The sequence below is a fragment of the Oreochromis aureus genome, linkage group 7 (assembly GCF_013358895.1).
Source record: "Oreochromis aureus strain Israel breed Guangdong linkage group 7, ZZ_aureus, whole genome shotgun sequence".
NCBI classification, from domain to species: domain Eukaryota; kingdom Metazoa; phylum Chordata; class Actinopteri; order Cichliformes; family Cichlidae; genus Oreochromis; species Oreochromis aureus.
In genome coordinates this window covers 27655374-27667625 of record NC_052948.1, presented here as the reverse complement: position 1 = coordinate 27667625, position 12252 = coordinate 27655374, and the positions used below count along the sequence as shown (strand labels likewise).

Below are 12252 nucleotides of genomic sequence, written 5' to 3'. Positions count from 1 at the left end.
CTGTTAAATTGGGGTGGAACTTCATCATAACAGCTTTGACTGGCAGCTGCAGTCATGGAGAAACTTGCGTATCTCTTTTGGAATGGCAGATAGAGCTGAGAGGAGGTCCAGCGTTTACGTTACAAAACCGCACCGACTGTTTCAAACTGACAGACTGAGTTGTTCTTCAGTAAACTGGACTACCCGACAGAAGGACCCAAGGCCCTGCCGTACTTTTTCGGTAAGTTAAACATGTTTGTAAGCTAATCTGTAACTAATGTCCGTAACTAGGTCCAGACCAGCTACCTAAGATGAGCACTCGGCTGTCAGAGAAACTTGTTTTGTAAAGTTCGTTTAGCTAATCCGTGCAGGTGAATGAATTTACCCTGACTAAAGAAATCATAAGAAAAGCACCAGGAACTACCGTTACTGTACTTTTATTCAAGCATTATACTCTTAGAGCAACAGGCTGGACTCTCCTTCAGCACCTGTGCAGAGCTGATTATTAAATATGTGCAAAAAGCAGCATGTTTTCTGTCTCTTGCTGCATCTGTAAGGACAGTAACCCCAAATTTAAAAAAAAAGAAGCTTGCACTTCAATAACCCTTTATTAATCATTAACTATGGATGAAAATAGCAAAGCCTTGTACTGAAACCAACTACGGCCGTTTGGCAGCTTAAGTTGAAGATTTTTTTTCACTAGGTTTGTTTCAAATGTTCCAGTTAAAATAACAGGATGATTTTTAATGAGATATTTTTCAAGTTGCTTCTGCAGTACTACGTACAGCTTACATCCTTTGAGGGAAATAATTTAAAGCATTAATATTTGTCCAATACTCCGGCAACAGCTCAAACACTGCTGATAACACGTCCGTATGTTGGTGGCCACGAAGCAACAGCAGACTGAACCAGGACTGAAACCTGCTCCATCATCTCATCATACCAAATCTCCACTTAAAAAGCACCAGCCACTCAAAGGTAAACATTATTAGAAAAGGGGGCAGAGAAGGATCAGCTTTGTTTCAGATTTGAGAGATAAACTTTATATTTGAGTTTGTGATGTTTCTGTTCTCTTTGTGATTACAGGAGCTGCCCTCAGATTCAGACCTCAGCACCACCCAGTGACAGCAGACAGATCATCCTATATCTTCACTCTTTGTAGTAACTCCAAAATTAACTGATGAAAACAGTACAAAAGTTAAAGTACCACATGATGTGCTGTCAGTGAAAGCTGCGGCTGTTTTATTGATAAAGTTACAGACAAAAAGTCAAAAGAATTAATCACCCATGTAACTGTGTCACTATATATCAGCATTAACAGTACCTCAATTTAGTGTTTCAGAAAGCTGCTGATCTCAGACCTGCAGAGCTTCTGTTTTAAACACTGAATGTACTCAGCTGCATGAAGAGCACATGAGATTTTCTCTGACACAATTAAATAAAACCTGATGAAGGTCAAAAGTCGTCACTTGTATGTTGAGCTAAAAACTTGTGATCTGGAATTCTTTCACTGTTTTTTGCCAATAGTGTGTTATTTACCATAAAGTAATCCAGAGTCATTCATACAAGAGTAACCAGAGAGGATAATGCATTTTTAAATATATAACTTTCTACAGGACTGAATATAACATCTTTGTGTAAAAGTCCGGAGCCTCTGAGGATTATCTGAATACTTCTAACATTACACAAAGCAAAAGTCTTCATCACAGTGTTCAAGAAATGCTGGGTTTATCCATCTTCTGGGGCGGGCCTACGGTGGGGCTGTGAAGATTTCCCTGTGAGGGAGATGGTGTTGAAGATCATGAGTCCTACTTGATCCCTGCAATAAGCTTTAGTTTTCCTGATGTTTCTGAAACGATGCCTCTCTAATTGGGTCAACAAAACATCTGGCACAGGACACAGCTGTGATGAAAGAATGGGAAGAAGTTTCTCCAAACCTCTGGACCGGGTCCTCCAAAGGCCGAGAAAGCCGGAAGCGCGAGGCTGTGAAATGGGACGGGCTAGCCTTCAGATTTGCGTCACCGCTGTCTTGGTGGAGTTTAATAAACTCAGCCATCTGCTCCTTGCTATGTAAAATATAAAAGGGCATTGGAGTAAATTCTCAACCATCTCACACTTCTGTTTAATCAGGTTTTTGTTTGACGTTTAGTCAGCTGTGTGAAAACTATAACTTTAATCTCAGCCAATCAAATTTACTCAGGGACAAATAAAACACTGAAAAAAGCCAAACAATAACATTTTTAAGTTATCTAAGTTTCTTATATAGCATGTTTAACCTGAGTAGTGAAAGACTGTGCGGGGTCTGAAAACGATGTGCCGTGGAATCCGGTGTTCTCGCCGGCTCTAGTGAGCCTTGACCACCCGGTCAGCTATCGAGCTGGTGGGTAACAGACGTCTCCGGAAATGTCGGCGCACTTTATCAAGACATCAGATATTTGCAAAACCGAGCAGATATTTGAAGTTTACACAGCTACATTCTCGCCTGAAAATATGTTAAAAGTTTATTTTGTGACCCAGAAAGACTAGTATTTCAAACTCTTTAGCTGTGCTCCTCCGCCATTGCCGCGTTTGAAAAGTATTTTTATATTATTATGGAAACATTATGAATAATAATTTAATTAATAAAGTACTGAAAAGAGTAATAAGAGTAATATTACAACTAAGTATCTGCCGCCATTTTTGGAAACTGGAATTGGCTGGGCCGCGCTATGAATTCTGGGATAGGTTGGGTCACGAAGGATACACCCGACCCATCCTTCAAATTTGGGGATATAAAGGATGCATTTGTCGACTGCATTTGGAGCTGCCATCGTATTGGGATAGCCTTCGTCGCATCGCTTTGATGTAATCGGCCTTCAAATGAGACAGCCTCTGGCTCCAAACATGCAACATGGCAGTTCCCACAAGCGGGAAATTTTGGCTTCATTTTTCTACAATGGGAGGAAGTGCAGCAGTGTTGTTCATCTTTTATATAGTCATTGTTCAGGACAATTACATCATTACAACGTTTTGATCTGTATCACATGAAACATAATTTCTGGTTGTATTCATTATTCACTCTCTGGCAGTTTTCACCATGCTCTCTCGACCACTTACAATAAAAGAGAGTGACGGCAGGGGCCAAGACTTAGTGGTGATGTCTCTGCCCCATGTTCTCCCATTGGCTGATGAGGATGAGGACACACAAACAGGTGTGCATTTGTTTTTATGTTTTTATTTCCTGATGATTTACAAAGCCTAACAGCCTGTCTCTCCTCCTCTGTTACTCCTCTGTTACTCCTCCCCATCCACATTCTTTTTCTTATCCTCCTTCCTCTCCTCTTCCTCCTTCAGCTCCTACACCTCCTTCAGTTCCAGTAGCCACTCATCCTCCTCCTCCTTGTTCAGCTCCTCCTTTTGTACATTTAGCTAGCCCCCTTCCTCCTTCAACTCATCCTCTTCCTCCTCCAGCTTCTTCTTTATCTCCTTTAGCTCCTCTTCCTCCTCCTCCCTGTTGCCCCTGTGCCTCTCTCCTGCCTCGACTCCTCTCAAGCCACCGGATGGAGGTACGACGCCTCCTGCGGGGAGCTCTAGCATCTCTTGGCCGTCGTCTGAATTCTCTGGAGAGGAGGAGCAGAAAAACAAGGAGGAAGAAGAAGAACAGCCAGAAACAAAAAGGAGCATCATGTTTGACTGGTGAGTCATTTTTGAGGGTTACTGCAAGTTCTTTGAGGTTTCCTGCAGGTTCTGGCAGGTCTCGGAAGGTTAGTGGAGGTCTAATAAGGTTCCTGCAGTTACCTGTAAGTTCATCTAGGTCTCTGAGATTTCATGCAGGTTCTTGTAGGGCTCTAGGGGATCATGCAAATTCTTTGAGGTTTCCTGCAGGTTCGTAGGTCTCGGGGATGGGGGTGGGGGTTGTTCCTGTTGGTTCCTGAATGTCCATTCAGGTCTCAGAGGTGTCCTGGAGGTTCCTGGAAGTCTCAAGAAGGTCCTGCAAGTCTCTGGGGGTTCTCTTTGGAGTTTCTTGCAGTCTCAGAGGGTTCTTGCAAGTTCTTTTCCTGCAGGTCTCTGGAGGTTCCTGAGGGGTGTTCCTGCAGGTCTCTTGGGGTTCCCTTTGTTGGTTCCTGCAGGTCTCTGAGTGTTCTTGTAGGTCTATCACAGTTCCTGCGGGTTCCTGTAGGTTAATTTAGGTCTCTGGGGTTTCCTGCACATTCTAGCAGTCTCTGACAGTTAATGTAGGTCTTTGAGTGTTCAGATGTCAGAGAGTTTCTGGGGGTTCCTGTTGAGGGTTCCTGCAGGTCTTTAAAGGGTTATAATCTTCTTACAAAAAGTGATCCTTGTTTCCGGTTTCTTTCAGGGCCATCTGTCATTGCGTCCAGCTCCACTTCCTCTTTTTCCTGTAGCACCCCGCCTCTGCCACTTGTAACCATATCCTCTTCATCATCAGTATCATCATCATCCGACAGTGAGGAGTCGTCCTCGTCTCCTTTTTCTTCTAGTTCCATCCAATCACAAAAGAGGAGGAGGAGGAGGAGAGGAGAAGAAGAGACAGTGAGCAGGAGGAAGAAGAGGAGGAAGAACCATCAAGGAGAGTTCAGTGTTTGTCCAGAAAAGAAAGAAGAGAAGGTGGAGGGAGAGGCAGACGGGCGCTTTGTGGGGCAGATGGCTGTCTGCGTTAGAGGAGGAGGTGACAAAGAGAAGGAGGAGCCGCTCACACTGTATAACTTCAGCCAAGGGAAGAACAGAAGACCAGAGACTGGAGGCTCCAGCCAATCAGAGAGGGCCATCAATGTGTTTGTTAGGAAGAACGGTTACAGAGTGCCGCTGCTGCAACACAGGTGAGGGGGGAGATGGCTGATGATGTAACAGCCAATCACAGCAGCCTTTAGCCTCGCTAATCCATTTTAGGTGATTTAACTGTTTTTTTGTACTTGCAGCTTGTCCTCCCAGCATGCCTTGTATATCCTTCAGTCAGCTGAGAGTCTGACCAGCAGCCAATCAGAACTCTTCACTGTCCCTTCTGGCAAGTGGCGTTTTTCAGGCTTCACACAGCCCCTTGCCCCATCCTCCAATCGCACTGCTTTCCACCTGAGGGTTTGCTCCGCCTCTTATTCTGTTAGCCCAGTCCCCCTGCTTCACCTGCCAGCAGCGGCCATGGAAATGATGTTGGATTCAGTGAGGGGTGGAGCTTGTTGTAGTCCACTGCGGTCCCTGAAGGACTGGACAGCCCCACCCAGCCTGAGCAGCGACCACTGGTTTGTCAACCTTTGTTTTCAAATGAGGCTAATTAACAATCTTTAAATCACAGAATTTACTTAACAGGCGTCTTTCTGTTTCATCTTCACAGTTATGTTCAAACGCTAATATTGAGGTAATGAATTTTAACTTTTCATTTATACAAATAAATCTTTTCTTCAGTGAAACTAGACAGTCTGTATCGATATAATTAGTTTAACCAGTTATATTTTAATATCTTTAATGTCATCATCATTATTAACATCATAAGTAGTGTAACTTGTGTTTCTTAGTTGGATAAAAATCTAATAAATAAAGTGCTTCTTGTGCGTTTCAGTCCAGCTTTTTCTGCCTGGCGACAGCAGAAGCAGCGGTCCAATCACAGCACTCGGAGCCTCTACCTACCCCGGCGACGACCCCGGCCCCTCCCTGCCTGCTCAGCCAATGGATCGCCTGCTTCACTCCCAGCTGGCCAATCAGCAGTCAGCTCGGAGTTTCTTAGCACAAATGGAGAGGTGAAGTTGTTTTCTTGTTTTTATTACTTAAAAAAAAAAAATTCAAATAGTAAAGGGTGTTTCTTATTTATCTTATGTTGGCCTTTATTAAATTATTGAATTGTGAAAACAAACTAAACACTAGAGTCACAGTGAAGAGTCCTCAGATCTCTACATAGCATACATCAAACAACAACAACACAGGAGACCCACCCAATGACTGTAGAAAACATGGACAATGTGACAGCTCCCCAAAAATGAAGCCAAAACGTCTCTATCGCCCCCTGGTGTCTGGCTGCAGTATAGGTCATAAACCCCACCTCCTCCATGTTGGGGGATGGGACTGGGGTCAGACTAAAATAAATAAATTCTCCTCAGATAAATTTTTTCCGAAGATTCTTTCTTTTATTATCAATAGTTCTCATCACACTGATTTAACGCCAAGGGGCAGAGGTGGGTCGAGTATCCAAAAATTGTACTCAAGTATAAGTAGCATTACTTTACAATATTATTACTCAAGTAAAAGTGAAAAGTAGTTGTCCAAATTACTCAAGTAAGAGTAAAAAAGTAGTTGGTGAAAAGACTACTCAAGTACTGAGTAAGTGGTTGTAATGTCTGATTTAGTTTTTACTTTTTTAAAATAAATGCTATCATACAAACAAAAACAAATAAATATACAGATTTTAGTATTTTCAAATAGAATATATGTAGGGTTAGTAAAGGAGACCTCTTGGCAAGGGGTCTCCTTTCCCATAAGTTTGATTCTAATTACTACCACAAGGATGTTAAATTGGGGTGCAACGTCATCATAACAGCTTTGGCAGCTGCAGTCACGGAGAAACTTGTCTATCTCTGTTCGGGAATAGCAGACAGAGCGTAGGCTCTGAGAGGAGGGCCAGCGTTTATGTTACAAAACGACGACCGACTGTTTTAACCTAACAGACTGAGGTGTTCTTCAGTAAACTGGACTACCCGACAGAAGGACCCGAGGCCCCATCGCACTCTTTCGGTAAGTTAAACGTGTTTGTAAGCTAATCCGTAACTAACGTCCGTAGCTAGGTCCTGAGAACCAGCTAGCTAAGGTGAGCACTCGGCTGTCGGGGAAACTTGTTTTGTAAAGTTCGTTTAGCTAATCCGTGCAGGTCAATGAATTTACCCTGACTAAAGTAATCAAGAGAAACGCCCCGGGCTGCTCAGTCACTAATTACCGTTACTGTAATTTTATGAGTACTATACTATAACAGCAACAGGCTTCAGCTCCTGCACAGAGCTGATTATTAAATATGGACAAACAGCAGCATGTTTTCAGTTTCTTGCCACATCTGTAAAGACAGTAACACCATTTTTTTTAAAGCTTGTACTTCAGTAACTCCTCATTAATAAGTAACTATGGATTAAACTGTAGAGCTGAAAAAATGTAAGCGAAGAACTTCAGATCCTGAGTGTGTGAGGACAGAGAATGATCAGTTTGGTTTCAGGTTTAAGAGATAAACTTTATATTTGAGTTTGTGATGTTTCTGTTCTCTTTGCGATTACAGGAGCTGCCCTCAGATTCAGACCTCAGCACCACCCAGTGACAGCAGACAGATCATCCTATATCTTCACTCTTTGTAGTAACTCCAAAATTAACTGATGAAAACAGTACAAAGGTTAAAGTACCACATGATGTGCTGTCAGTGAAAGCTGCGGTTGTTTCATTGATAAAGTTACAGACAAAAAGTCAAAAGAATGAATCACTCATGTAACTGTGTCACTATATATCAGCATTAACAGTACCTCAATTTAGTGTTTCACAAAGCTGCTGATCTCAGACCTGCAGAGCTTCTGTTTTAAACACTGAATGTACTCAGCTGCATGAAGAGCACATGAGATTTTCTCTGACACAATTAAATAAAACCTGATGAAGGTCAAAGGTCGTCACTTGTATGTTGAACTACAAAACTGGTGATCTGGAATTCTTTCACTGTTTTTTGCCAATAGTGTGGTATTTATCATAAAGTGATTCAGAGTTATTCATTCCAGAGTAACCAGAGAGGATAATGCATTTTTAAATATAAGTCCGGAGCCTCTGAGGATTATCCAAGTATTTATAACATTACACAAAGCAAAGGTCTCCTTCACAGTGTTCATGAAATGCTGGTTTATCCAACTTCTGGGGCGGGCCTACGGTGGGGCTGTGAAGATTTCCCTGTGAGGGAGTTGCTGGTAAAGATCATGAGGTCCTCCTTGACCAATGCCGTGAGCTTCAGTCTTTCTGAAATGATGCCTCTCTAATTGGGTCAACAGAACTTCTGGCACAGGACAGCTGTGATGAAAGAAAGGGAAGAAGTTTCTCTAAACCTCTGGGCCAGAAAAACCAGCTTGGTCCTGATGGTCTCCCTCACTAGTTTCTCCCCAGGGTGGATGTAGCTGTTGATATAATATGGACTCAATTATTAAATGAAAAGAACAAATTACACTACACTACTGAAACCTTCAGCTGCAATTTTTAAAGTTTCCATGTTACCAGGCTGCAGAGTGCTCTGAAGATTTAAACAGGTTTACATGCATTAAACTCACAGTCTTATGTTAAAATCTCAAAGGACAGCATTACATTTCTGATATTAACAGTAACTCTGGTCCTCTGTGGAGTGTGCAACTGATCTCATCGCTGTCTAAAAATGGATAACAAAAACTAAGAAGTGCTGAATCTTTCAAAAATACAGACTATTAGAGTAACAGGTGTGTAGCATCGCTAACTAGCTAGCAACAAGCCTCCAACACAGTGCATATGCTAGGAGCTAAGCTAGCAAACAAATTAACAACAGAGTGATTGTAGATGTTGTAGAACTATAAGATGATAAGCTGTGTGTCTTTTTTATAACACTGACATGGTTGTATTTACCTTAATTGACCGAGTCATAAGTCGCAGTAAACCCATCAGCAAATAAACTGGAGCAGCCGGGCCACGTAAAAAGTGTAGCGGGGCGTGTTTGCGGTCATGTCCCGCGGGTGTGTGGGAGCGGGACACAGTCCCTCCACCTCAAGTTACCAAAAATCACCAAACTTCCCCTTGTGGGACAATTAAAGGATTATTCTATTTTAGAATAGAATAGAATCTGGCTCTGCAAGATGGCAGCCTCCAGAAGCGGGATATTTTGGCTTCATTTTTGCACAATTGGAGGAAGTGCTGTCGAATTGTCCATGTTTCCTACAGTCATTGGACCCTCCTGAACACCTACACCAAAAGGTCAAAGGTTACTCTTTGAAGATGCTAAATTTAATATTTTGGACTAAGAGCAGACGTGGTTTGAGAGGGGTAAAGGATGCCTCTACGTCCACTGCAAATGTCCATCACTGAACAGAGGTGGTGGCCCATGGCACCAGCTGTCAACCTCCCACAGTGAAGTCCTGGGATCCTATCCAAAGTGTTTCAAGCCTCATGCACACCATAATGTTAGACCTTAATTTAACCTAGACCACTTCCAGGTTAAATATTAAATAACAGGGACTCTATCAGTAATTTTCTTTTTTGTTTTTTTGTTTTTTTACAGCAGCATGGTAAACGGGTCTCACAGATCAGAATCCGCCGTGCGCCACCGCGCGAAATGCTGCTTACACCAATGGGACTACCAAAGGTCAAAAGGTCAGGAGGGAAACTAAAAACTTACATGTACAGTAAAAGTGCCAACATTATTTCAAATGTGTACCTACATTTACTTTCTCAGAATAAAGAAGAAAGAGTTCAGTCTAGAGGAGATTTACACCAACAAGAACTACAGATCCCCTGCTAACAACAGGTAAGACTACAAATCCCTACTAACAACAGGTGAAGACTGCACATGCCCTTTATGTTAATATGCTTCCATATCCAAACTCCGTCTCCCAGCATGCTTTGCTTGTTCCTGCAGAAGTCTGGAAACTATCTTTGAGGAGCCTCGGGAGAAGGACGGAGCACTGCTCCTAATTGGCCAGCAGAAGAGGCGCAGGCTCCTCCTTTTTCCTGATTTCACGCAGCCCAGAAAGAGGAAGAGACCACAAGGTACACTGGGAAATGTAGTTTGCAATAGGGAGGTTGTCCTAGGCACACTGAGAGTGGTTACTGATTATTGATTAACTGTTTGTCATCAACTGTGAAATTGAAGAAAAATTTTTGTGTTTAGCGGCGGGACTTCCTGCTGCTATGGTACCGAGGAAAAGGGCAGCTGCTCGGCGACATTGCCACAGCAATGGTGGCGAGGACATGGACTTGGACGTGATGCTGGTGGAGCGACTGAGTGCGCTCGAAGACTTCCTGACTCGGCAGGGTCTGGAAGTATGAGCTCTGACATCACTTCTTATCAGCTAACAAAAGGCCAAAAAACTGAGCTGCTACTGTGCCCACTGACTGAGTGTCACCATAGTAACGCCATCAGGCGATGTGGTGGGCGGGCTTTTTTGGATTTCTTTTTTTTGTTACAATGAAGATGTGAAACATGAACCTGCTTTGAACTTTTTATAGTGTGTAAGGCCATGCCCCTGCTGCTGACCATACCCTCTATAGGCTCACCTGAGAAAATATGACAAAACGTCCTTTGAGCCTTTTTAAGAGGGCGGGGCTTATTATAGACACTAAGCTGCTGATTGGATAAGACTTGTGACTTGGACTGTGAAACCTAACTCCTTTTTTTTTTTTTTTTTTCCAAGTTTTTGATAATATTAAAGATGACCCCCTCTCCTCCCCCACCCTCAGTACTCTATGGTACGGGGTAGAGTTGTGTGCAGTACTGCAGGCCTGCGGTGTGTATGTTGTGTGCTGAGTCTATTTTTGAATCAATAAAGTTTTTTTGGTCTCAGAACGTCTTTGGTTTGATTTTTCTGAGTTCAGAGGTCATTGAGGAATACTTCCTGTGTATATGCTTGTTGACTTGCTAACATAATGATATTTGATTATCAGTAAAGTTCCCCTTTGTTCCTTTTTAAAGAGACTGATTACTTGGAGGACTCGCTTTCTTACCTGAGCTCGTTAGTGTGCACCTGGATCAGAGGACATTTGTGTTTGCTCATACAGTCGATCAACACTCCTGATCAACGCTATACAATATTTACTTGTGTGTATGTGCTTGTGTGCATGTCTGTTTACAGCTCTGAAAAAGGGGCTTGGCTATATATTTACAATGGCACCCACACATGCCACAGAATCCACCTGAAAAACACTTGGGACAGTCTCATTTGCACGAGCAAACACAAAAGAGCTCGTTAGTGTGCACCTGGATCAGAGGACATTTGTGTTTGCTCATACAGTCGATCAACACTCCTGATCAACGCTGGATCACAGAGGAGAGTCAGAGTTTGTGGTTCCTGATTGATCAGTCGTGGCTGTGAAGGATCAGTTACTGCGATCATTATTTTTTGGACTGATCTGATTGGTTCCTTTAACAGAGAGATGGGAAATGACCTTATGCTGCAGATCAGTACTGCCGTGTAGCTCAGAGGCAAACAGAAACTGAACTGATGAAACTGATGGGAGGTCAGACAGTTCGTTACCATGACAAAGCAGGAAACCCTCAAATTTACTCATCATCCGTCTAATCTTTCAGAGGTCTCTCCAGCATGTCTGGGGCCTCCTCATGTTCTCAACCTGATTGGTCAGTCACTAATAGGTGCTTGTGTGAGTGTGGGTACGTATCTACCTGTGTGCTCACATGGCACCACGCATGTGCTCTGGTCCCACCTCTGTCACGCATGAAAACAACCTGCTTTACCGCCTCCATCTAAAACAGGCTCAACACCCTTTTCCTGCGGAGGACTTCGGCTTTCACAGAGCTGAAGGTTGCCACCTGATGAATCCAGCAAAACTACCTCAGAGACCACAACATCACCAAACCTCCATACATCTCCACTCCGGGCTTCTGTCCATAAGAGTCATGATTGGAGTCGCTCGGCAGCTCTAAGTGCAGCTGTGCAGCCACCACATCAGCTCAGAGACAGCGTAATCCTGAAGCGCACCTGCAGGATCCCTAGAAACGCAGCGGTCCACAAACACACAGACTGAAGATTAATCTTTGTGTCATCAATCTGAGGCTTGACAGACGACTGATGTGACGGGCCGCGGCCAGAGATGGATGAGGTCTTTGCGGCTTCTGACCTCCTCTACAACGTTCACATCCTGCCGGCCGGTCCTGCTACCCAGGCCGTATGTTTGATACCACTGTTTCCCTCATTGTATGTACTGAGACTTTCACAAACAAGTAATTTAAATTTACAGTTTTCATAAACTCTCAAGGTCCCACACAAAATAATAACCAGATAATCAATAATCCTCAGTCTGTTTACACTGATTATGTTGTTGGCTGGTTGCTAGTGAAGATTTTCACTGATTTCACACCAAAAATAAACTACACCATCACACCACGTGACTCACACCATATGACTTCCATGAGACACCAGCAGGCTAACAGGTTAACGTCTCTGATCAGCTGATTCTCTTCACATTAAAGCCCCTCAGAGGTTTCTGGTTTACTTCCTGTCTATGGATGAACCCCAGCTGTGTGAATCTGAATCCACTGTGGTGCTGCTAGAGTGAGCAGGTGTGGAGCTGTGGGCT

General features: G+C 43.3%; 1 protein-coding gene across 2 annotated transcripts in view; it reads left to right on the top strand.

Annotated features, from left to right (window-relative positions):
- The window catches only part of wu:fi75a02, a 17505-nt gene extending 7004 nt beyond the window's left edge, over positions 1–10501 (top strand). Inside the window, exons 2-11 of one of the 2 annotated variants that reach the window (XM_031741907.2) lie at positions 3048–3170; positions 3313–3654; positions 4316–4796; positions 4896–5213; positions 5306–5329; positions 5531–5708; positions 9224–9312; positions 9395–9466; positions 9578–9708; positions 9830–10501. In XM_031741907.2, the coding sequence (XP_031597767.1) occupies positions 3056–3170; positions 3313–3654; positions 4316–4796; positions 4896–5213; positions 5306–5329; positions 5531–5708; positions 9224–9312; positions 9395–9466; positions 9578–9708; positions 9830–9987 (1908 nt within the window). In that variant the 5' untranslated portion in view covers positions 3048–3055 and the 3' untranslated portion in view covers positions 9988–10501. Of the gene's footprint in view, positions 1–3047; positions 3171–3312; positions 3655–4315; positions 4797–4895; positions 5214–5305; positions 5330–5530; positions 5709–9220; positions 9313–9394; positions 9467–9577; positions 9709–9829 lie in introns of both variants that reach the window. The other variant, XM_031741900.2, reaches the window with a different exon arrangement.
- The last annotated feature ends 1751 nt before the right edge of the window (positions 10502–12252 follow it).